At 41.9% G+C, this 26,884-nt stretch overlaps 2 protein-coding genes across 13 annotated transcripts in view; one reads left to right on the top strand and one right to left on the bottom strand.

Annotated features, from left to right (window-relative positions):
* LOC137660249 (DDB1- and CUL4-associated factor 17-like) overlaps positions 1–17,421 on the bottom strand; it is a 61,817-nt gene extending 44,396 nt beyond the window's left edge. The window contains exons 1-4 of the mRNA XM_068394990.1: positions 17,255–17,421; positions 11,963–12,099; positions 2,675–2,818; positions 1,793–2,065 (exon numbers count right to left, since the gene is read on the bottom strand). Of these exons, the coding sequence (XP_068251091.1) occupies positions 1,793–2,065; positions 2,675–2,818; positions 11,963–12,099; positions 17,255–17,337 (637 nt within the window). The 5' untranslated portion in view covers positions 17,338–17,421. The remainder of the gene's footprint in view (positions 1–1,792; positions 2,066–2,674; positions 2,819–11,962; positions 12,100–17,254) is intronic.
* A 3,609-nt stretch (positions 17,422–21,030) lies between these two features.
* The window catches only part of yem (yemanuclein), a 96,361-nt gene continuing 90,507 nt past the window's right edge, over positions 21,031–26,884 (top strand). For all 12 annotated transcript variants that reach the window (XM_068394989.1, XM_068394983.1, XM_068394982.1 and 9 more), the window contains exon 1: positions 21,031–21,308. In XM_068394989.1, the coding sequence (XP_068251090.1) occupies positions 21,144–21,308 (165 nt within the window). In that variant the 5' untranslated portion in view covers positions 21,031–21,143. The remainder of the gene's footprint in view (positions 21,309–26,884) is intronic.

Genomic DNA, 26,884 nt, shown 5'->3' with positions numbered 1-26,884 from the left:
AGAGAAAGACAGCAAACAGTCATGCCATCTAACAAGAACAAGAATGATGAGGATACTGGCAGGTCTGCTCAGAAACCTGTCACACATTCACAACTTATCTAAAAAAGAAAATGCATATTCTGTCTTTCTTTAATTCATCCTTCATCTGTCACCACATCCATTTTTAAAAGAGAAAACAAAAAGTGAAGAGCCCCCAAAAGAAGAGGTAGCAATAGTATGTCTGGACTGCTTGATGCCGAAGTGAAAAGTGAGTGTCTACCTGACTGGCGTGGGAAGGGCTACCCCACCACCTGTCCGTATTCAACTCCCTCATTAAACTTCAACAGCTGTTCCAGTTTTGCGAAGTCATCATTATTATTATTATTATTATTATTATTATTATTATTATTATTATCATTATTATTATTATCATTATTATTATTATCATTATTATTTTTATTATTATTATTATCATTACTAAGCAACAACACTAGTTAGAAAAGCAGGATGCTATAAGCCCAAGGGCTCAAACACAGTAAAATATCCCAGTGAGGAAGGGAAACAAGGAAATAAATAAACTACAACAGAAGTAATAAACAATCCAAATAAAATAATTTAAGAACAATAGGACTGCTCACTTGCTCCCGGTGCTACAGTGGTAACTGTAACACCAGGTCACACACACTTGACTGACCCAAAAGGTACCAGTTACCCGATAAGTACTGTCACTCACACCCAAAGAAGAAGAGCAATTGCTGAAGGTCCCAAGGAACCTTTAGTGAATGGCCTTCACACGCAACTATTGTCTTCATTGCCATCTTCTCAAGGAAAAAATGTAGGACCCAATAAGACAAAGAAATTAGGCCAAAGGGAATGAAGGAGGGAGAAGAGATTGAAAGCAGATGAAGAGAGGGGGTGAACTCTACTTCTCCTTGCCAACCATTCTTCCATCAAAGAGGAATTGTGGTTGGGCGACCGAAAATGACTGCGCTCCTGAGACGAAGTTACAAGAACTTCCTCTGCCATAACACAAACCACTGCACAGGGTGTTTTGTCACAAGGGCAGCACTTGGAATACTCACTGACACTGCAACACAGGGATCACCATCCAAGAGAACAATATTAGCACCAGGTGAGTGCACCAGATAATAATTTTCACTATTGGACACCCAGATATTGGAGAAACTCAGTCCAAATTGGGTTATCCCTTCTGAGGAGAGAAACTACACTATATATTCATTGTCTCCTAGATCTGAAGAACGAGATTAACACTCTAAAGGGAGAGGGGCTAATTATCACTCTTTCATGAAGGTAAAGTACAAGGCATATAGGGGTTTCGAAGGCTATATACTCACTGGAAAAAAGTTCACTTCAACACAAGCTTAGCTTTCAGTGTTTCTGCTTAAAAGTGAGAGTTCTCACAAAAATAAAATACAGTAAAAACCAACACTTATCACAAACGCATGAAAGAAAAGATCCAACACTCCAGAGATTAACATGCCAGCACATCTACACCTTCCACGGCCATAAAAAAAGAGTGGCTCTTCCGTGACAAGCAGGTAGAAGAGGCTTCCCCAAGTGCCACCTGTCGCTAACCAACTACCTTGTTAAGGATCAAATGGACATTCCAGTGCCGCTGAAGATATATCCTCATTTTAAAGGACAAAAAGTTTGTATATGAGTAGGTACAAATATATCTATGTAGAGGAATGATTCATTAAATACAAGCTCATCAGTATCATGTGATGAAGACCTTTGCTATCATCCATTAAACTATAATAGCATAGAATTGCAGACAAAAACAATAACTTACCTGGAAAAACTGAACCATCAATTTTAAATGATGAAATGAGACAAAATGGATGCATCTGAAAGACCTTGAACTGGAAGAAATACTCCCTTTCATTTCCAGTATCAAAGGTGAGTTTCGCAGACTTGACTATTAGCAAATCTTGCATGAAATTTGAACTCATTGAAGATGCCTTCATATCTCCTAAGTAAATGCTATCATAAGTTTCACCTGTAAGCATGTCTTGCCTTGTAAGAATATTCCCTTTTCTTAGGGCCAAAATGGTAGGACGATACTCTGGAAAAAAAAATATTACACATAAACTTCTGATGTCATACTGTATTTAAAGACCTAATTGGCCTCCCTTCCTTTATGGAAGTATATTGTACCACTTTATCTTACAAAAATAAATTATGCTACATGCAATATGTGGATGACTGCTGATAAGAAATACAAAATAAATCACTGATGCATCCAAGCTAACATTTGATCACAGCCTGGATAAAGCAGTTCAATTTGAACCACTAAGTAATAACATAATAACAGACAATATACTGTATTCAGTTAATGACAGGTACAGTATATGTGGATGAGATCATGGTGAGGGGTAGATGGAGATGGTTTGAGCATGCTCTTAGCACTCCCCAAGAGAGATTAGTTCACCAAACTTTCAACTGAGCTCCACAAGGCACCAAAAGAGTTGGAAGTCCCAGGTCTACATGGCTGAGGACTATGAAGCATGAAGTAGATGATGAATGGAGAAGTATTGAATTAAAAGCTCAAGGTAGAGACGACAGGCAAAATCTAACCAAGGCCTTTTGCATCAATAGGCGCAGGAGGAGGTGATGATGATGATTAACCAAACATTTCAAGATAACAACACTGAATAAACAATAGAGCATTTACCTTTCTGAGGGTAATCTGAGCGATAGATGGGGTCTGATATGGTGTACAACAAGACTTCTTTTGGGCGAGGAGCAAGATCTGTATGAAATACCTTCAAAACACGTCCATCACTACAAATCCGTTGCATAACACTTTCCTGCCTCACTAATGAAAGTAAAAAAGATAAATATACTATAATAAAACTGCATATGTATGTAAAATCTAAAATATAGTAGTGTACTTGCAATTTGTTCACTACTTACATTGTATCTATAACCAGTTCTTGTAATTCTTTCACAAGAAACTTTCCAACAAATTTTGTGATAATGTAGATCAACTTGACCATTTCAGATTCAGGCCATTCATTAACTCTGTTCATGCTGCATACACCTCACATTTAAGTTTACATTTATTATAGTTGTAATGAAGTTAAATTACAGTACATCTGGTTGGAAAAGTCCAGCAGTCGGTAAGAATATGCCTAGTGAGAGACCTACAGTATTTTGTAGAATTTCTACCAAACATAACAGTAATAGTTCATGGTTTCAGTTTCATATGGAGCATTATAAGCTATATTTGCATGTGAGTGCCTTATTCAGTATACTAACACGACAAATTCGTAGATAATTTGTATTTTCCTAACTATACAAACCTTAGCTAGTTAATAGGGGTTATTACTTTCGGCGTAGCTGAAATGACAAGCCATTAAAATTTAACGAGGGTTAACTACCCACACCGCTAGTTAGCAGGGGTAGGGGAGGGTAGCTTGCTAACCGCCCCCTCACACACACCTGTGCTTGAGCTCACTTTGCTTGGAGGTAGGACTTCAAGGGGGATAGGGCTGGCGGGCAAGTTTGATTAAATAGCTAAGGTTTGTATAGTTAGGAAAAATACAAATTATCTACGAATTTGTCATTTGTTCCGTAACTGATATACAAACCACGCTATTTAATAGGGGTGACTCACCCATTAAGAAGGGTGGACGTCCCAGCCAATACTAGCTTTTTGGTTTTGCCCTGGGGCTCGTTACAGTATTTGAGTGTGTCAGCACCCAAGAAATAAGGAGTCCCTGCACCTCGCTAGAACCTTGCTACGCAAGGACTGCGGCCTACGCAAGCTGTGTGTGAAGGTATAATGAAGTGTGACTCATCCTAGGAAGTTGACCTGAAGTTCCTTAGATGGAAACTTAGACTAGGACTCTCCCAATACCATCTCGTCAGGGTATGGGGACGTGACAGTATTAGCTTAATACTAGGAACACAAGGGAACATGGTTTACCTGTAGTGGCTTGAGGTCAGCTATGCAGAGACCCCAGGAGGCTGCTTTCCCCAAGAGAGGGGATGATGAAGAAAAGAATAAGGGCCAGTCAAACCTTTTCATTCATCCAGACTAAAACCGGATAACTATGCCCTCAACCTTCTGCTACTTGACCAATAAGGAACTTGAGGTTTTAAACCAGCTGTTGTGCAGCCACCCCAGGGCCGATAGAGAACGTATCGAGGCTCCTGTGGGTTACGTCTTACAGGTAGTGGGCTGTGAAGGTTGTCTGCCGCTTCCACACCCCAGCTTGAAGGACCTGCGTCACTGAAAAATTCTTTTTGAAGGCCAGGTTCGTAGCTATGCCCCTGACATCATGTGCTCTAAGGCGACGTGATGGAGGAGGGTCTGGATTCAGGGACAGATGAATCACCCTACGAATCCATGCCGAGATGGTGTTCTTAGTGACCCTCCTCCACTTATTCCTTCCTGTGCTAACGAATAAAGCTGGCACATGAGGATGGACTGCAGCTGTTCTTTTGAGGTAGAGCCTCAAACTCCTTACTGGGCATAGTAGGAGATGGTCTGGGTCATCTGTTACAGAACAGAGACTAGAAATCTAGAAGGAGTCAAACCGAGGGTCCAATACTCCCGGATTCTGAGTCTTAGCAATAAATTTGGACGAATCTGAACGTTACCTCCCCCCATCCCCTTGAATGGGCGATGTCATACGAGAGACCATGAAGTTCGCTAACACGCTTGGCCGAAGCCAAAGCTAGTAGGAACACCGTCTTCCAAGCTAGGTGGCGATCTGAAGCCTGGCGTAATGGTTCATAGGGAGGTCTCTTAAGAGACCTGAGAACTCGAACCACGTTCCATGGAGGAGGTCTCACTTCCGACTGAGGGCAGGTAAGTTCATAACTTCGTATGAGTAGGGAAAGTTCCAGCGAAGAAGAAATGTCCATTCCTTTTAGCCTGAAGGCTAGACTTAAGGCTGAGCGATAGCCTTTCACTGCTGAGACTGAAAGGGGCATTTCTTCCCGCAAATACACGAGGAACTCCGCAATTGTTGGAATAGTGGCATCAAGTGGAGAGATACCCCTTCTACGACACCAACCACAGAAGACTTTCCACTTTGCCTGGTAGACAGCTGTTCTCGACAGTAAATTTACTTTTGAGAAACATGTAAGGTCTGTGTCTTCTTCAATTGCACAAAAAAATAGGCTTATTGAGAAAGTCTTTCAAGATTTTCGGTGATCAATCTATTCTGAAGAAGTGTTTTAATTCTTTCATTCTACCTTGTTTTGAGTATTGTTCTCCTGTCTGGTCTTCAGCTGCTGATTCTCATCTTAATTTGTTGGACAGAAACTTACGGTCTATTAAATTTCTTATTCCTGATCTCGATATTAATCTCTGGCACCGTCGTTCAATTAGTTCATTATGCATGTTGCATAAGATTTTTCATAACTCTGAACATCCTTTACATTCAGATCTCCCTGGACAATTCTATCCTGTTCGTAATACTAGGCAGGCAGTTAATTCTAATAGCCAGGCCTTCTCCATCACGAGGCTCAATACTACGCAGTACTCTAGAAGTTTTATTCCAGCTGTTATCAAGTTGTGGAATGATCTTCCTAATTGGGTGGTTGAATCAGTAGAACTTCAAAAGTTCAAAGTTGGAGCAAATGCTTTTTTGTTGACCAGGCGGACATGAGTCTTTTTATAGTTTATTTATGACATATTTGTTTTTGATGTTGTTAATAGTTTATATATGACATGTCTGTTTTGAGGTTGTTACTTATTTTAGAATGATTTATTGTTAATTTGTTCTCTTCATTTATTTATTTCCTTATTTCCTTTCCTCACAGGGCTATTTTTCCCTGTTGGAGCCCCTGGGCTTATAGCATCTTGCTTTTCCAACTAGGGTTGTAGCTTGGATAGTAGTAATAATAATAATAATAATAATCCTGACCGCAACTTGTGAAAATCCTCTCTCAACGAGAAGATGCTGGATAGTCTCCAGGCGTGGAGTCATAGCGAAGCTACGGCTTTGTGGAAGATGTTGGCATGTGGTTGACTGAATAGATTGTGTCGTGGAGGGAGCTCTCTCGGTAGCTCTGTTAGGAGTTGCAGAAGGTCCGGAAACCATTCCGCGTGATGCCATAGCGGAGCTATGAGGGTCATCGAAAGATTGACCGATGTTCTGGTCTTGTTGAGCACCTTCCTCATCAGACAGAACGGGGGAAAGGCGTAAACGTCAATGTTGTCCCACCATTGTTGGAAGGCATCTTGCCAGAGAGCCTTGGGATCCCGGACTGGGGAGCAGTACAGCGGAAGCTTGAAGTTCAGCGCTGTTGCGAACAGATCCACAGTCGGAGGACCCCACAAAGTCAGGACTTTGTTGGCTACTAGATGATCCAAAGACCACTCGGTACTCACTATCTGAGACGCTTTGCTCAGATTGTCGGCGAGCAGATTCCTCTTGCCTGGAATGAAACATGCCGATAGTGGAATCGAGTGGACTTCGGTCCATCTCAGTAGCTCTACTGCATGATGGGATAGCTGCTTTGAAAAGGTACCTCCCTGCTTGTTGATGTAAGCCACTACTGTGGTGTTGTCGCTCATCACCACCACAGAGTGACCCGCCAGGTATTATTGGAACTGTTGAAGGGCCAAAAAGACGGCCTTCATCTCTAGAAGATTTATATGGAGGCACTTTTCTGATTCTGACCACAGGCCTGAGGTCGTGTGGTGCAGTACGTGGGCCCCCCACCCTTTCTTTGAGGCATCCGAAAACAGCATCAAATCCGGGGGGAGGACGAGAAGATCCACTCCTCTTCATAGGTTCTCATCTGTCACCCACCACTGGAGGTCCGTCCGTTCCGCAGGTCCCATAGGGATCATGACGTCCGGGGAATCGTAACCTTGATTCCACCGGGACTTGAGTCGCCACTGGAGGGATCTCATCCTGAGGCGACCGTTGGGAACTAGACGAACCAAAGATGAAAGGTGACCGAGGAGACGTAACCACGATTGGGCTGGAAGTTCTTCTCGTCTGAGAAAAGGGCTTGCGACCTTCCTCAGCCTTGCTATCCTGTCGTCTGATGGGAAGGCTTTGTGGAGATTGGTGTCTATGATCATGCCTAAGTATACCAGTCTGAGTGGGAAGCAGAGAGGACTTCTCGAGATTTATTATGATCCCCAGATCCTGGAAAAGTCCCAGAAGTTTGTCCTGGTGTTGAAGAAGGGATGACACCGAGACTGCTAGGATCAGCCAGTCGTCCAGATAACGGAGGAGACGGATGCCAATCCTGGGTGCCCACGAAGATATTAGGGTGAACACTCTGGTGAAAACCTGCGATGCTGTGGAGAGACCGAAACACAGCACTTTGAACTGGTACTCCTTGTTGTCTAAGCAGAATCTTAAGTACTTCCTTGAAGACGGATGGACTGGGATCTGGACGTACGCGTCCTTCAGATCTAGTGTACAAATGAAGTCTTGCGGTCTCACTGCTAGTCTGACCGTGTCTGCGGTCTCCATGCTGAACGGAGTTTGTTTGACAAAGTTGTTCAGAGCCGAGAGGTCGATGACTGGTCTCCAGCCTCCAGACGCCTTCTTTACAAGAAAGAGTCAACTGAAGAAGCCTGGGGACCCGTCTAGGACCTCTTGGAGAGCGCCCTTCTTCAACAGGGTCTGGACTTCTGCCCGAAGGGCTTGCCCCCTTGCTGATCCCATGGCAAGGGAGCTCAACGACACTGGATTCGTCGTCAGGGGAGGTAGAGATGTTGTGAATGGGACGCGATATCCCTGACTGATTACGGAAATCGTCCAGGAATCGGCCCCGAGTTGCTTGCGCAACTTTGTAGGCATCCCCCCACTGGTGGACATGCAGGGGGACTGCCAATCCTAGCGTTTGCGGCCTTGGCTGCTCTCACTAGGATTCTTTCCTCCCCTGGAGGACTTTTTGCCTTTCCTGTCCTTGACAGGAAAGAGCTTAGACACCACTGTCTTCGCTGCTACCGTTGGTTTCGTGGTCTTGGTAGGACGGGACTGCTGGGGTGCTGGAGGTTTATAGGGCTTGGATGTCAAAGCCCTATGCAGGAGGGAGTCTTGGTGGGACTTCCTCCACCTCTCAGCAGCCTGTTCCACATCCTTAGGCTCAAACAAATTCGTTCCTTCTAAGGAAGAATGCCTGAGCCTATTTATCTCGGTGCTAGGGACCTTCTGATGGAACTAATCCCGACGTTTCAGGATGGTATTCGCCCACAAGTTCAAGACTGGTACGTTCTTTGGAGAAGTCCTCAGAGCGTATCAGGATACCTAAGGTCCCTAACCAGATATCCAGCCACGAAGTGGCTTGCATAGCACACTTCGCAACCTTCTCCTGGTTAAGGATCTCGGTTGCCGAGAATGAGACCTGCCGGTTGGAGAGTCTCTCAAGAGGGACTCCCCTGGTAAGCTCTTCCAATGAATGGTGGAGAGGAAGAGCTAAACAAGGCTCCTCCAAGATCTCGAAGTACCTCCTCTGTTGTACGCGAGGAGGTGGGAGAAGCTTGTTTCCGGCACTGGAACGGTTGGAGGAGGCCAACTCAGAGAGCTGGACAGCGATCTTGTCCCTGGTACTCTTAACCCCCTGAGACCAGGGCAGAGCAGCACTAGCCTTGGAAGGTTTTTGAGTGCCAAATACGCGGTCCAGGACCGTGTCTTTGCCCTCTCGAGGGGGAATCTCTGGGTCGGCAAACCCATTGGGAGCCCTCATAAGAATCAGGACCTGCCAAAATGCATGCTCTGACTCTTGTAGTTCTCCTCCGGATGTCGGACTTGCAGCGAAGTCTCCTGTCCCCAAAGGCTCTTCTTGGGGAGATTCTCGGACGTTCTCCGAGAGACTAGCTGGCTCCGTCCTAAGCCTTGACGAGGATTTTGGCACTGTCTTTGAGTCCTTCGACTCCTTCCTCGGAAGGATGTAGAACTCTAACATAGACGGAGGCAAGTTCTTCTCCGCCCCTACCCGGGAAGACTTTCCAACGCGAGGTGGGGTTTCCCTCATTGGTGCGATGGGGAATGTCTCACCTCACGTGACTCCCCTGAGGACGGGAAATCCTCGTCCGACAAGGAAGGAGAAAAAGTCTGGGGGGGTGAAGGAACTCGCCTCAAAGGCATACGAGGAGACAACTTAGCTCTTGGAGAAGTCACTGCGTCCGAAACTCCTCTTTTTCTCTTCAGAGGGGTAGAAACAGCCAAGGATCTATGACCCAACTCAGAGAAAACAGGCTTGAAAGCCTGTGTAACTGCTCTGATTAGCGCACCGAACCATGGCTGTTGACTGACAGCGCACTCCCTCTGGAGGGACAGGGATCGACGGATCCCTGGAAGGAGTTTCCATAGGGGGGTTCGCCTGAAAAGAAGAAAAAGGGTTCCTGGACCTTTCTGGATGCTTCCCTTCTGCCGCAGGGCGCGGTGTTCTGCGCTTGCGAGGAGGGGAATGCGGCGATGGCGACCTTGCCATGCGCTGTCCAGCAGCCTCGCGCGCAGGAGGGTATTGACGCTCGCGCGATGGAGAATACCCGGGATCGCGCGGGGGAGATTGCTGATGCGCGTGCACACGCGGCGCGCAGGAGAGTGATGGCGTGTAGGAGCGCGCGCGGAAGACTGTGGGCTCACAGGAGCTTGCGCAGGAGACTGATTACGCGAGCACGCGCGTGCGTGGGCGCACAGGATCAGGTCGTTAGACACGCGGGCGAGAGTTCGCGCGCCTCAGAAGATATCGCAGGGTGCGCGCGCGCAGGAGAGTTACCCCTGGCGCGCGGGCGAGCAGTTGGAGCCTATGTGCGTGGCCGCACATCTTGCGGGCACGTTAGTATGGTGGCGCGCAACTGAAGGAGAAGGTGGATGCGGGTGCGCAGGTCGCGCGCGCGTATCCTAACCCAGATCCGAAGATCGTGGGTGCGCAGGAGAGATGGCTGTGCGTGGGCACTGGCACGCGGGAGAGCGTTGGCACTTTGGCGAGCGCTGATGAAACGGAGAGCGCTGGCACGCAGGAGGTTGTTGGCGCGCAGGAGGTTGATGGAGCGCAGGAGAACATTGGCGCGCATACCCATCATGGCGCGTACGCCCTTGATGCCCTGTAACAGGGTTTGGTGCCTGACAAGCATGGTAGTCAGGTTTCGTGGGCGCGTAAAGCGCATCAGCTCTCAGGAACGGTGACGGCAGGTCACCGAAGGGGTTCGCAAACGATCCGCCGAGAGGTCCAGGACCATAGCAGGAACAGTCGGTGAACGTTGACGAGGCTCCTCTGCGGAGGACTGCAACGACGATGATGAACCAAAGAGGCGCCTCCTCACCGCTTTAAAAGGTGAAGAAAGGCCTCTCTGGCGCAGAGGAAGGCGAGCCTTGCGACGGATGCGCTCTCTGGGGGTCATTGGATCAGCAATCTGACCTGCAGTCCTCCGAAGAGGAGTCTCTGTAAGTGAACTCCCCCGAGGGAGAGAAACACTGGCAGGAGAGACTGTTGGACTTAGTTTCTCCCTCGTTGGTTGAGCAGGAACGGGAGAAACTAAGCCTTCAGCTACTGCGGGATGTGAAGAGGCAGAGGTATTAGGAGATACCGCATTGGATACCTCTGACACCACAACGTCGACAATTGACAGAGGATCAACCTCTGCCAAAGTCGGCGATTGCTTGACAGCGGCACCCAATCGGATGATGTCAAGTAGAGCTTCCTTGGAGGGCGAACCCTCGAGCCCCAAGGAAGACCAAAGCTGAAACAAATTGGTTTATGACACATCCTCCCCCGGGGGGAGAGGTGGAGCTGCCTCGCTAGGGGAGGCAACGCCATCTCTCGAACCCAGAGTTTGGAAAACAGAACCACGGTCTACGCTACCACTCGACGGTCTCTCGAAAGAGACCGATTGAGTGGGAGCTTCGGAGGAGGTTTGGGCAACGGAAGAAGAGTCCTTGGGTTTTTCTCCTTTCAAAGAAAACTTCGAAGGAGAAATATCCCGCCTGGACTTCTTACGTCGCCGAGAAAACCTCTCCCACTGGGAGGTAGACCACTCCCTACACTCACCACACTTATTACTACTATCACACCGTTGGCCTCTACAATAAGGGCAAAGGGTGTGAGGGTCTGTCTCGACCGCCGACATGAATGTTCCGCAGGGGCGGTCGGGTAATTCAGGACAGGTGCGCATAATCGCAGAGGCCAACTTCACACACAAACCTGTCAAAGAAAAAGCAAAAAAGCATTAATGGCTGCCAAGAGAGAGGCGAGGATGAGAGAGGACACGTCCGTCTACCATCCGAGCCGAGAGCAAAGTGAGCTCAAGCACAGGTGTGTGTGGGGGGGGTAGCAAGCTACCCTCCCCTACCCCCGCTAACTAGCGGTGTGGGTAGTAAACCCTCGCTAAATTTTAATGGCTCGTCATTTCAGCTACGCCGAAAGTAATACCCCTATTAAATAGCGTGGTTTGTATGTCAGTTACGGAACAAATAAGCAATCCCATTTATCATGCAAACAAAGATCCTTTCCTTTACAATTAATTTTAACAAAGCTAAAAGAAAGTTAAGAACACAATATCTGCACATTCTATTATTGAATTAAGTATAAAATCCCTTAATTCACAACCCACAAAATCTTTACCAGCACGGGATAAAAATGAATGATAACATAGCAATTACATACTTGAGAGACAGTAAAGAAATTTCACTAGAGTTATATTTCATTTGTCTAAAGATTTACCACCAATTTAATAAAGTGCCATACCAAGCTATGCAACATAACTAAAATGCTATATGCTTACACTTTAAGTGGACATTTCTGGAACATAATGCTTTACCCAAAAAACATTATCTAGGTATGTTTAAGAAAAAGATAAGCATTACTTTTAAACATGTCTCTCCTATCCAACCAACAAGCAACAATATGTCTTATATTACATTCCCCTAACAGGATTCCTTTTAAAGACAGATGGTAAGTAAAACACATTCCTGATACCTTAGATCAGATAATTCAAGAATATAAAGATGCTAAGAAAACCCTTACACCATTTTACCTTTTATTCTAAATGGATCAGTGATCCACATCAAATCGCCGCTAAATTCTAAAATGGAGGTTTCTCTTCCTCTGAAGACTTGCTTCCATCGTCTCCGAGGACCAAATGTCACATGGCGAAGTGCCCACATGTTTGACCTGTTCAACAGAAGTTTCTATTATTTTACTATAAAAATCTAACTATGAAAAATTAACCCTGGAATACAAACTCTCACTGGGACCAAACTTACCACAAACGATGGGTGTGGAAAACCTAGTTTTGGAAAATATGATTATGAATTATTGCCTGTTACTCTTATACTATAAAAGCTAAGGACTTGTCCTACACACACTCTCCCAGGTCACTGGAGCATCAGCATGGACAGCCACAACCCTTTGGCACAACAGCTTACTGTAGTGGATATAGGCAAAACGGGTGCATTATTTTGAAGGAATTATAATATGAGACATGCTAATCTGTTCATTAGAAAACCATTACCAACAAGTTAGAACTTCTGAAGCTGCTCCATCAACTCAACAACCAGATAAGGAAAATTACTCCACAATCTGGACATACCAAAAATAAAACTTAAAAAACACTGTATACCATTAAGCCTTATGATGGAAAAGGCCAGACTGTAAGAATTAACTGCATACCTAGTACTATGTATAGGATAGTACACTAGTCTGGGTAGATTGAATGCAAAAGATATGACAAATTTGGAGCTAATTTGTATTTTTCCCTAACTAATACAAACCTGGAGTTATTTATTTGGATTATCTTCCAGTGCAGCTAGAAGGTAGCCATTAGACTTTAATTGCGAGGTGGCAACCCTGCCTAACCGCTTGAGCGGGCAGGCTGGAGGTGGCTGGGGTACTCAGCCGCCCCTATATATACTCTCACAGCAGTGAGAGACGTCACTTTTGATTGCAGGGAGGACTTCTGGGGGACAAGTGATGGCGGGTAAATTGATATAAGTAACTCCAGGTTTGTATTAGTTAGGGAAAAATACAAATTATCTCGGAATTTGTCATTTGTTCCCATACTAACAAACCTTCCGTTATTTATTTGGATGACTCACTCTTAGATGACCGCGGAGGTAGCAGCAGTAGGGGACTCAGCAGTATGAAGCTTCATCTGTGGTGGAAATGTGGGAGGTTAGGCTGTGGCACCCTAGCAGTACCAGCTGAACTCGGCTGAGTCCCTGGTTAGGCTGGAGGAACGTAGAGAGTAGAGGTCCCCTTTTTGTTTTGTTTCTTGTTGTTGTCGGCTACCCCCCAAAATTGGGGGAAGTGCCTTTGGTATATGTATGTATGTACTCTTAGGTGGGTGGAATTTCTAGTTCTGGCATGGACATTGACCCAGTTTTACCTAGTACAGTATATGACTGTGATCTAGGGAAAAATCTGACATCTCGCTATAATATACAAAGTGAGTACAACAGCAGCCTGTGCAAGGCAGTTTAATAGAGGTTGTTGTCTTGTATGAACACCTTCTGAGTTTATATAAGAAAACGAGACGTATTCCATTGCTTACCTCGCAGAAAAGCAATGGGGACGTGGACAGTATATCAATTTATAACTTATACTAGGCTACACAAGGGAAGTGATAATTACCTGCAGAGGTTGAAGCCAGCTTGCAGAGGGACCCATGGTGCTGTACCCCAAGGGAGGGGAAGATGAAGAAAGGAAAGCCAGACATTCTCTCATTCAACCCAGTCTTAACCCGGGTAACCAATGCCCTCTACCAACTGCTACTTGTATACCAAGGAGTCTGAGATATTCTTAAATCACTTGTTGAGCAGCCACCACAGGACCGATTGTGAACGTATCATGTCTTCTGTGGGTCATGTCTTTTAAATAATGGGTTGTGAAGGTGGTCTATCTCTTCCACACGCCCCCTTGAAGTACTTGCAGCACAGAAAAATTGCGTTTGAATGCCAGGGAAGTGCTGATTCCCCTCCTCTTTACTCTCCCTGAGCTAACAAACAGAGGTGTTAGTCGGAGCCTTGTTGCTGCAGTGTGTTTAAGATACTGTAGTATCTCAAACGTCACTGGTCATAGCAACAACTGATTTGGGTCATTAGTTACACAACGAAGACTCGCAATCTGAAAGGGGCCGAATCTGTGATCCAAAACCCTCAGATTTTGAGTATTAGCAATAAACTCAGGGACAAAGCTGAGTTTCACTTCCCTCCATCCCCTTGAATGGGCGATGTCATACAAGAGACCATGTAATTCACAGACTCTCTTTGCCGAAGCTAAAGCGAGCAGGACCCCGTCTTCAAAGTGAGGTTTTGGTCAGTTGCATGGCATAATGATTTATAGGGAGGTCCTTTTAAGGGTCTCAAGACGTGAACTACATTCCAAGGAAGAGGCCTAATCTCTGACTGGGGGCAAGTGATCTCATAACTCTGTGTGAGTAAAGAAAGCTCCAAGGACGAGGAAATATCCCCTCCCTTTAGCTTAAAGGCAAGGCTCAAGGCTGAACGATAACCTTTCACCGCCGAGACTGAAAAGAGCTTTTCCTCCCGAGTATATACAAGGAACTCCACTATTACTGGAATGATGGCAATGAGTGGAGAGATATTCTTTCTACAACACCAACCACAGAATACCCTCCATTTTGCCTGGTGACCAAGGCTGAGGACTTATACAAGTATCTGGACATACGTTCCGCAACTTGTAAAAAGCCCTTCTGAGAAAGGAGACGCTGGAGAGTTTCCACACGTGAAGTCAAAGGACTGCACGGTCTTGTGGAAGATGTTCGCGTGTGGTTGTTTGAGTAGATATGGTTGTGGAGGGAGCTCTCTCAATAGATCTACTAGAAGCTGCAGGAGGTCCGGTAACCACTGCATGATACCATAGCAGAGCTACAAGGGTCATCATTAGATCTTTGGAGACACTGGTCTTGTTGAGCAGTCTTCTCATCAGACCAAAAAATAGGGAAAGGCGTACATGTCGATGTTGTCCCACTGTTGTTGGAATGCATCTTGCCATAGACCCTGAGGGTCTGGGACTAGAGAACAGTACAGCGGAAGCTTGCTGTTCAGATATGTTGCGAACAGATCTACAATCGGGGAACCCCACAAAGTCAGGACTTTGTTGGCTATCTGGCGATTTAAAGACCATTCGAAGCATAATATCTGAGTCGCTCTGCTCAGATTGTCCGCGAGCACATTCCTCTTGCCTGATATGAATCGAGCTGATAGAGACACTGAATGTTCTTCTGACCATCTGAGGATCTTTACTGCAAAATGGCATAGAGGCTGCGAATAGGTACTGATCTGTTTGTTCATGTAAGCCACTACTGTGGTGTTGTCGCTCATCAACACCACAGAATGACCAACCAGCAACTGTTGGAACTGATGAAAAGCTAGGTAGGCTGCACTCATTTATGTGCTGGGACCTTTCTGACTCTGACCAAAGGCAAGAGATTGTATGGTGCAGCAGGTGAGCCCCCACTCTTCTTTTGATGCATCTGTGAAGAGCATCAAATATGGAAGGGGAACGAGAAGATTCTTGGCCCCGTCGAAGGTTTTCGTTTACCATCCACCAACTCAAATCTGTCACCTGATCCTGAGTTATGGGAACTCGGGTGTCCGGTGGATCAGAGTGTTGGTTCCACACGGACTTCAGCTGCCACTGAAGGGATCTTATCCTGAGGCGGGTGTTTGAAACAAGATGGATGAGAGGTCAGATTGCCTAACGGACTCGACCAACGAGAGCCTGTAAGAACTTCTCCTCTGAGGAAGGGTGCGGCCACTTCCTTCAGTCTGCGTATTCTTTCGTCTGATGGGAAGACTTTCTTTTGGATGGTGTCTGATCATACCGAGGTATACCAGTCTTTGTGAAGGCTGCAGTAATGACTTCTCGTGATTTATCAGAACCCCCAGGTCATGACAAAATCTGAGAAGCATGTCACGGTGAAAAAGAAGGGTCGTCTCCGAGTCTGCTAGGATCAGCCAGTCATCCAGTTATCTGAGAAGACGGATGCAGTTTCTATGACCCCAAGATGACACTAGGGCGAACACTCTGGTGAATACCTGAGGAGCTGTTGCGAGACCAAAGCATAGAACCTTGAACTGGTATGTCTTTTCCTCAAGTATGAATCTTAGATATTTCCTTGAAGACGAATGAATTGGGATCTGGAAGTATGCGTCCTTCAGATCCAATAAGCACATGAAGTCCCTTGGACGAACCGCTTGGATGACCATGTCTGCCGTCTCCATTATGAACTGAGTCGGTTGCACAAACCTGTTCAGAGGGGAGATATCAATGACTGGTCTCCAGCCTCCAAACCCCTTTTTCACCAGAAAAATTCAACTGTAGAAGCCTGGAGATCCCCATTGAGTAATACTATATGTAATATCATATACAATGGTAAGAAATGTGTTTCTAATCTACAGACAATGAGCATCATTGACATTTCATTCTATTTTACCATAAGCATAAAGAACAAAATCAAAACACATCATATTTGTAAAATCAATATCCAAATTTATGTCTTAAACATTTATATTTAACATTTGTATACATCATTAATATTTTCAGCTACTCTATTTCCACATCGAAAACTTTGCAACCTCTCAAACTAACATGATATAATCAAAAACATCAACAATGTTATCCATGATCAGTTTTTTTTTTTTTTTTTTTTTTTTTTTGGCACCTGGTTTCTTTATTTCCACATCCAAAGCTTTGCAGGTGCGCATATTCCCCCAATGATCATTATCTTGCTTTCTCTGTCTCAAGGTTTACCTTTCCCTGCTTGCCATTCCAGGATACACCAACAAACAATGAGTAAGAGCAAAGTGTCCTAGGGTAACTCAGGTAAAGGAATAAGGGGCAAAGCCCCCATTAAGTCTGGACTTGGCATCCTGGGTTGGGTTACGGAGGAAATGGAGGCTGTGCTGACCACCAGTATGGATTTAACAGAATTATAGTAGGCATAAGGAAGCTTGGGTTATGTTGTTGGGCAAGGTTAGGTTTAGAAAAGTTAATTCTCACTGATCCTCCACCAATAACTTCTTTCTAGCAATCAACATTGAAAATCATCACCCGTGACCTCATTTTACACAAAGGCGCAAGACAGGTCAAGCCCTACTATAGTTTATTTGCTATATCAATTTGGAAATACCTGGTCCTATTGTTTAAAAAATATACTAAAGAAGAGATGACACATCTAGAGAGTCACCCATAACAAAGCATTAAAATGTCAACGGCAAATTTAAGGCCTATCGTCTCCTGCAGATAGGCCTACTGTGCAGGAGATAAGCCTAACATGTCTCACAAAGGCTTATGAAATACATACCAGTAAGGGCAGCGAACGCCGAGTTCACGACGAAATATTTCGTGTATGACATTTTCTTTTCTATTACTACGTTTGAGCCTCATAATTACACGAAATTAATCACCCTAACCCTTGAATTAATGCAGTAACTAAGCAACAAAGCCTACATCGGATCACGGGTGTTTGTTTACAAAGTTGTGTTTAGATATGTGAATATCACTAGATGTCAAAATATTTCTGACAGTTATAGGGGAGGCCATCTTGAGTAGCCTTTCGTTGTATGCCCTACTGAAAAATGCCCAACGTATTAGCAAACAATAAAATAACTCTTCGTATTTTAATCTTTGGAAGAATATTCAAAGTATTGTGAAGCTAACAGATACTATTGCTGAATGTCTTGGAATGTATACGATAAAATGAATAATGAAAGGTCCTGTAGCGAGTAGCTAGAGTTACCCTGCTGTATAGGACCAGAAAAGCAGACCCTAAGATAAATTAAGTTTTAGGAATATCTAGAATAACAGTGTTCTAGTGTGACATATAAAAATACTAAATTATTAGTAGCCTCTTCAGTAACGCTCGACTGGTATGGTTTATTGAAGAATAATCACGAATTCAAGGCATATGTTACATTTTAGGTAGTCCAGTACTGTTGGCGGATTGCAGGCATTAGTAGGGATGTAGCTTGTGAGTCAAAAGGAATTTTACAACCAGCGATAGACAGGAAATAATATTTAAATCTGAATTAATTAACAAGACTAAAATAATAAAGCCACTAATGAAAGAAATTATGCCTTTATAAATATGATTGTAAAATACTACACATGTTTTTAGTCTTCGCGAAGAAATATGTAATTTATGAACATAATTTTAACATACTATATACTATGCTACAACAATAAATTCTGGCGAGTCAGGACGAAGTAATATACAGTATTGATCAAGAATGTGAGTTAGGCTTAAACAATATAGAGTCAGCAAGACATACCTCCCAAGGTCGCAAGATTATACTTATGATACTTTCCGTATATACAGTAAAGCAGTTCTTTACAGTGTAAAAAAGAAAAAAAAAGTCTAAATATATAACTTATCCCAGTTGGACAGATACATAGACAGACCCATTGCTGATGAGATATCGGAAAATTTGAGGATACTATCGTTGGCAAATAATTAATTTTTTTTTTTTCATAAAGAATCACATCAAATTAAGGCGGCAAAGTATCACAAGAACCAACGATTAAAGAAAACTTGGATAAGTCTACTCAAATACGTTAATAACAAAATAAGAGAGGATGGAAAAAAAACATTAATAATATTCTTTAACTGGGGAAATAAATAAGGGCTAATAGGAGAGCCTCCGAAAATAGATCAAGATGTTGATGATAATAAACAGCATTAGGCCTAAGTTAAGTTCACGGAACTCTACAATATGAGGAGTATCTCTTACAAATAGTCTTACCCTCACAATCAATAAAACGTTTACAATGATCAAATATGACGATTATATGTAAGTTTTAGTTTATAATTGTATAATAAAACTAAAAGAACATCTATAAGGAAAGAGGCAAACCTCTATTTCATAGGCAAAAGTCACTTCTAAATTGGTAAGATATTCCTAATTATAGACTAGGGCAGATACTCCAACTAAATATCTTTACTCTTGATATAAAAACACTTAATACAGCTTAAAGGTAAGTTTGTTGTTTAGAGGTTTTTTCCATCAATTCCTTATAAACTAGTTTTTAAATTTTATCTAATTAAGAATTCTACTGTACATATAATCTAACAAAAATTTAAATGGGATAAAATAGCTTTATAATTTTACATAGGCTTCATATTTTCCTTGTTTACAAACACCCAATTTCCTCATATAATTCATATCTTTTAACGATTCGTTGTTATACGCTTTAAAGTTTTTCTTTTTGGGAGAACCCTATGTTTTTAAAGTTCTGACATTTAAAATTTATCAGTTCAGTCTAAAATCGTCAGTGTTGTATTGAAAAGCTCATTACAAAATATCTTTGTTGCATCTAGATTTATGAATGCGTACGATAATGACGTAATACTAGACACATATTCTCTCTCTCTCTCTCTCTCTCTCTCTCTCTCTCTCTCTCTCTCTCTCTCTCTCTCTCTCTCTCTCTCTCTCTCTCTCTCTCTCTCTCTATATATATATATATAAATTATATATATGCATATATATGTGTATGTGTGTGTGTGTGTGTGTGCGCGCGCGCGTGTGTGAGTAGTAGAAAGCGTAGAAATTTTACAAGGCAAAGCAAACAGAACAATGACTCATCGCTACTTTTAACGTTCAATTTTACCACAATGCATTTGTACCAGTTTTAAGAAAAAAAAAAGCTTTTATAAGTCAGTTATGTTACAGATAAAAATATTTTTGATACCATTCAAATATTTACTACTTATATCTAAATGCTTAAGTTTTGTCAATGGCTGTGTTGATATGACGTAAAGAAGAAAGCACCATTTACACCTGACAGGCTTTGTTTAGATGTGTTGCGGAGAGTAAAGAGTAGATATTTAATACCTAGATGTACAGTACATTTGCAAAATCCTTTCATGCGTCTGTCAGGCAAGCAACCGTTGAGACTTTTTTTGTTGAACTATTCTTCATATATCACGTGTGCATTAAGGTTAGATATTTCAAATAAACATGGATTAATTACCCGTAGTTTTCAAAAAGATAGAATAGAGTTGGCCAATATTTCTTCACAACAATATCACATATAGTTCAAAATAACGAAGCACAAAGTAGAACTTGAATTAAAATTTTAATTATTTTGATGTATGAGATTATAATTTTTCCTTATAAATGTCCTTTTTCTAACAAGAATCGTATGTAGTATAGCCTCTATAAGCGATCCAAAAATATTCAAGTAATACGTGTAGTTGTTTTCTTCTATTATCTACAGAAAAGAAATGCTAACAGAAATATATCTTATTTTATTGATTGAATAGTTAGTTATAAAAGAACAGCAAATTGATGTATATAATGACATAGTCCACACCATCCCCCCCAATTAATTTGGAAAGCCAAACATAACTTACCCTTTGTAGGAATATGGAAGCGCACAGACGATCCGTCGAAAGATAAGTCTAGACAGACACTCCCAAAGAAAGCTCCTCCAAATATCAACCACTGGATTATTATTCTTCTACCAAATAACATAAAATATATTACTTTCAATATAAAAGAAAAAGGCGAATATCAATGGGCTTTACCATCATGAAACAAAAAGTTGCAAGGTATATGAAGCCAGTAGACTTATTTATCGACATTTTTTTTAACCTGTTGGTTAATCGAAGACATACTGTACTGTATGTTTGCTAGTGTTCATACCATATATTCACTATATACCCACATGTTTTGCTCAGAAAAATGTAATAACTTTTCTCTTAATGAAGGTATATTTTTACTAATGTATAAGAATATGAATACTTACTAATTAGTTTATAATACGAATATGTAATTTGCAAATAAAATATAGATACTATTCGAAGAACAAGAAAATGTAAAGGATTATACGACTGCAACTCCAATGAAATGATAATTTGTTTTCTTTATCAATTGTTGGATTGTGGCATCACTTTCGTAACTGTTACCAACACATGGTTATTATCTTTTAGTTCTTACTATAATTAATAGAATTGTTTAAAAATCGCAGAGATAAAATTTTGCAAAGCTGCATTCCATTTATGGAATGCATTTCAAGCAGTAGAGTTTAGAATTATATTTTGTTTTTATGTTCGCGCGGTGGCGTTTGAACAACGCGCATGCGCAAGAAACCCAGTAGTGAAAGATGGAAGTGGAGGTGAACAGTGTTTGAATGTTGTACTGACTAAATTTTAGATATTTTTATAATAATTGAATGGAAAAAGCTAAGCAAACATGACAGAGCCGAAGAAGGTGGCACTTACTACCCTTGGCCCTGTGAAAAAAGAAAAGAAACGCGACAGAAGGTTAAAATCAGTGCGTCTAAATCTGACATTGGCTGAGTCCAATGAAAAGTTCTGTCCCGAGTTCAACTATCGTGAATTGGTCTCTCTAAAACTGGTAAGTGTATTTTGGTGTAACGTTTTACCAGTGGAAATATACTCTCGATGAATCGAGGTTTCGAATTATATACTTGTTGCAATGTTTTAGCGCCCAGGAAGTGTGATTTATGTGTCCGAATATGGAGGCCTAGATGAAGGGCCGGTGGAGGGTAACAGATGGACATTTTGTAGATGGTGTACATGAAGGGAAGCAGATGCAGTGTTTCACCGTCTGGTCATATTCAAACGCAAGTTCCAGAGATGCTTTCTCTTATATTCGATGGCCGAGTGCGTGCCCCCTTCGTCACGCCGCTCACGATCATTCCAATGTAGGGTCCACTTGGGGACGTCCTCCGAGTGTGTCCCTTAGAAAGAGACCTTAAGGGCAAAGTCAAGGGGCCCAAGCAGCTAAGGGCAAAAAGGGGGCAAGCTCTCTCCCTCCTCCATGCTAGCCAAGCCTTCGTGATGTCAAATTTGGGCTAAGGAAGGGCCGTGAATGGTGAGAAACGAGATCCGAAGGGCACCAAGTCTTTCGAAGGGTCCAAGTCGAGGACCTTGCACCAAGGGCCTCGGGCCGATGTATTTGAAGTGGTCCTTGAAGAGTAGCAGTGCCATGAGGAAGAATGGGAAGAGGATTGATGATCACTTTGGACTAGCTGTCATTGGCTTGGGGGTGTGAGGCGCCGGGTGGTAGTAGACGCCCGTGTGACTCTTGTTGTTACTTGACTGCCTCTCCTCACCCCCTACTGCTCAGCCTCGTCGTAGCTTTTTGGATGTGTCACCTGCATAACGTGTTCATTCGAGGACAAACCGTCACTATTCTTTCAAGTTGTCACTTTCAATTACTTGAGATATCATTGATAATGTGATATGTGTAATTATCTGAGATTATTTACGTTTGACTGAATTGTTAATCACTTTGTATTGCCAGTTTCCTCCTGGGCCTTATAGGCTTTTCAAATGACATCTTTAAGGTTGTCCTCGAGTTACTTGCCATGACGAGGTTGGTCGATAGGCTTTTTTTTTTTTTTTTTTAGATTTCGGCGTCACATGCCAAAAAAGCATTATTCATGAACTTGAGTTTGAGGTGATAATTGATGAGGTTGAATGGAATGTTTGACGTGGCTCGTAAGGTATTCTTACCCATGCTCATGTTACACTAAAACCAGCTGGCAGATCACGAGAAAACAAAAAAGAAGTGGCAAATTCCTGTTGGTAATGCTTCCCCCCATGTTTCTTTCACCCCCTTCCTGCATAATAAGATTGGTTGAATCTGGTGTATGCGTGTGTTTGCGAGGATGGCAGAAGGGCGTAAGAAACGAGTACTTTTATATTCCTGTGGAAGAGCGAGTCGGTGGAAGGGAGATAGGATTGGACCTTGGCGTTAGGTTTTACTCAGCGGGAGAATGTTGGAGGGTGTAGTTTGTAGAATCTAAGGTCGATTATCATAATAGCACGACGTCTGGGTCCTAAAACCTGCTGTCTGGGAGGGAGGAAGCGACAACGAGAGATGTTTGCGTTGGCGATGTTGGAGGAGAGAGAGGAATAGCAGCGGTGGACGTGAGACTTACCACGAAAAGGTTCTCGGGGTTTAGGTTTTGAACTTTAGGAATAGGTAAAGGAAAAATGAGATAAAGCAGACTGAAGATAATTGGTTGGTCCCGGATGTAGGTAGAAACTGGTCACGTGGTTTGCCAAAGAATCGATGAAGCAAATCAGCTCGCGCCAAAAACTGTTTAGGGCCATAGTAGCAGTTGTATAGGGGTCCCCATGAAGTTGCTCTCCATGCTCGCTCTTTTGCAAGTGATCGCGTCTGTATATTTTTACAGGAAATTTTATTAAAACTATAATACAGTACTTAGGCAGACGTGGTTATCAGTGTAAAGTTGGATTTTGTTGTCTGTTACGTTACGTTTGGCGGACGAAGCAACTTTGTTGGATTGACGTTCGGCGAGGAAAAGTCGCTCTTATGTCTTTGCACAACTAAGGTTCTTATTGCTTAGCATTTACTTTTGGTTTTATTTATTGTTGAAATAGTTTCATTATGATGACCTATGGTGATGACTTCCCCCCAACCCCCTTAAGGGATTACTTCCACCCCCCCCCCCTTTTATCCCACACTGACTGTACTGCCTAGCTCAGTGGGGGTGACGGGCGAAGGGGGAGATTATTGGAGGCGGGGCGCGCGTGGGCGGGGCTTATCCGCCGTTTCTCGCCCGCTGATTGGTGGGCGTAGCGGTCTCGGGCGCGGGCGTAGCGTGGGCGTGGTGACCACGGGCGTGCGGGTGGATACGTCACGGACCACAGTGACGTCACTAACTTTCAGTGACGAAACGCGCGGCCCCACGTGCGGCGAGGGAGAGAGAGAGAGAGGCAACACTTAAATACTCAGACTGCCATCCGCCGCCATCAAGCCATTCGCGACCGCTGTCCTTCCCCGGCCATTGCTGATGCTTTAGCGCGGTTGATCTTGCCTCTCTATTGCAGGTCAATTTTTTGTTTACGCTTTTGAATTATATTTGATTTAAAAATTTATTATTTAAGAATTTCTTCTCGTGGTGATTTCTTAGTAACGAATTAACTAACATCGTATTTTACAAATCTATTCGGCGTAGATTGGTTACGTGTTGTATACAATCGATATTTTTGGAAACGATTTGCTGAAATTTATTAATGCTCAAAAAAAAAAAAATAGATCGTAAATGCTCATTGAAGAGAAATCAGACTTCCTTCAATTGGATTCTTATTTGGGAAAAACTATTCTAAAATTAATTCTTTATACTTAACAAATGCCTTTACTGAAGAATATTGATATAGATTATTATTTTTCTTTATAAATTTATACGGATTTTATACTCTTGTATCAGTAGAGTCTAAATTAAGATTTCACATCGTTTATAAATATACACCTTTTGTATTTGCAAATAGCATATTAAATACGAACACTTGTTATTATTGTACGGAATTCCGTTGGGGAAGAGATCAAGGTTGCCATAGGTCACGAGGTTGTTTTGAATGCGACCTTTGACCCATTCAACCTCGTGACTGGACGAGAAATAGTCTGGAATTTATTTAAATTTAATAAAGCCAAAATGTTCGTAGTTTACCTTAGTGCTAAGAACCGTACATGATTGTTAGTTTACTCTTTTGTTTGCGTGATTTAGCGTAACAAATACTGATATGTAACAGAAAGAATTGCCAAAAAATTCTCTCTCTCTCTCTCTCTCTCTCTCTCTCTCTCTCTCTCTCTCTCTCTCTCTCTCTCTCTCTCTCATGTATATGTATATATATTATATATATATATACAGTATATATATATATATATATATATATATATATATATATATATATACAGTATATATATACAGTATATATATATATATATATATATATATATATATATATATATATATATATATATATATATACATACACATACATAGTGTGTGTTTTAGTTGTGTAATGCTTATAGATTAGAATATAATTCCTTACGGTAATGATTTGAAACTATAGTGCAACGTGTCTCATAGCATATGTAATTTCAACGGTTTTGAGAGAAATGGCGTTTCCAGTCATGCTTTTCCTGTCAAGGTTATAGATATCTTTTGCCTTGACAGGTGATGCATAAAGTTCCGTTGGCTTCTTTACAGAGAAGCTAACTGTAGTCACATTTCCACTGTATTTTAGTAAGTATATTTAAGCCTTCGTGCTGTGTGTTGTCAGACAAATGAATTTAACCATGATGTCTTGAATTTATTTTGCTCTTTTTACCTTCAACTCAAAACACTTGTATAAACAATTTTGTAAAGTTATTCTATAACAATCAGCGTGACTTTCCTCAGGATAAACTGCCCGTAGACCTGGGTCTATGGTAGAAAATCGAAATGAGAGAAAAGGCAAATAAGGCAATGAAAATAAACATGATTTCATGGTACTAGAAGAGTAACTTTGAAGTTTTACAGATTGATCTAAATAGAAATATTGTGCATTAAATGGGGATTTTAATTTTATCTTATAAATGTTTTAAAAGATTTACTCCAATCTTCAATGTATTTTGGATGTTGGTTAACATTTATTTTGGAATTTATTTTAATTTTATTTTGTTGATACAAATGAGGCATCCCACTGATCTGTTAGGAGTTTCATGTTTTATGTTTTTGTTCATTGTGGTATACTTCATTAAACAAAGTTTTATAGGTATCTCGATAGCACACAGTTCTTACAGGATACTGAATCCACTGTATATTCTTAGAGTATTAAGAGTACAAATAGTACGGTATATTAAGTTTGTAGATAGTAGGTTGGCCAGGACACCAGCCACCCGTTGAGATATTATCGCTAGAGAGTTATTGGGTCCTTTGTCTGGCTAGACAGTCCTACATTTGATTCCCCTCTCTCGTTATGGATAATTTTTCATTCGCCTACGTGTACAACGAATAGTCTATCCTATTCTTAACACATTCTCTTCTGTCCTCACACCGGATAGTTTGGCCTATTCTTACCATGTTCTCCCCTGTCCTTAAACCGAATAGTTTGACCTATTCTTACCACATTCTCTTATGTCCTCATACACTTCACTACACCAAGATTATCAAACAATTCTTCGTTCAAGAGGTTAACTACTGCAACGTAATTATCCAGTGGCTACTTTTTTCTTGGTAAGGGTAGAAGAGACACTTTAGCTAGGGTAAGCACCTCTTCTAGGAGAAGGATACTCCAAAATCAAACCATTGTTCTCTAGTATTGGGTAGTGTCATAGCCTTTGTACCATGGTCTTCTACTGTCTTGGGCTAGAGTTCTCTTGTGTGAAGGTACACTCGGGCACACAATTCTATATTATTTTTCTTCCTCTCGATTTTTTAAGTTTTTATAGTTTGTATATGAAATATTTATTTTAATGTCATTGTTTTTAAGATATTTTAACTTCATTACTTCTCTTGTAGTTTATTTATCTCTTTATTTTCTTTCCTCACCTGACTCATTTTCCCTGTTGGAGCCCTTGTGCTTAGAGCATCATGCTTTTCCAACTAGGGTTGTAGCTTAGCAAGTAATAATAATAACAACAAAAATAATATGAAAATTTACATCGTGAAGAACTAAGTCATCACCCCTCACATATTTTATGCATAGCCTAAGGAAGGAACAGCATTGCTTGTTCGGGGATTTGTAAGCTCAAATCATGCAGTTTTTTTTTTTTTTTTTTTTTTTTTTAGGGAATTCTATTTATGAATGTCAAACTCCACAGATTTGAATGTTTGAAAACTCCTTTGTCTTTTGTGGAGTAATTTTCTAACTTATGTGTATTTTTCTGCATGCAGTCATCCCCTTATTATTATTATTATTATTATTATTATTATTATTATTATTATTATTATTATCCAAGCTACAACCCTAGTTGGAAAAGCAAGATGCTATAAGCCCAGGGGCTCCAACAGGGAAAAATAGCCCAGTGAGGAAAGGAAATAAGGAAATAAATAAATGAAGAGAACAAATTAACATTAAATCATTCTAAAATAAGTAACAATGTCAAAACAGACATGTCATATATAAACTATTAGCAACATCAAAAACAAATATGTCATAAATAAACTATAA

The sequence above is a fragment of the Palaemon carinicauda genome, chromosome 20 (assembly GCF_036898095.1).
Source record: "Palaemon carinicauda isolate YSFRI2023 chromosome 20, ASM3689809v2, whole genome shotgun sequence".
NCBI classification, from domain to species: Eukaryota; Metazoa; Arthropoda; class Malacostraca; order Decapoda; family Palaemonidae; genus Palaemon; species Palaemon carinicauda.
This window is presented reverse-complemented; position numbering and strand designations above follow the sequence as displayed.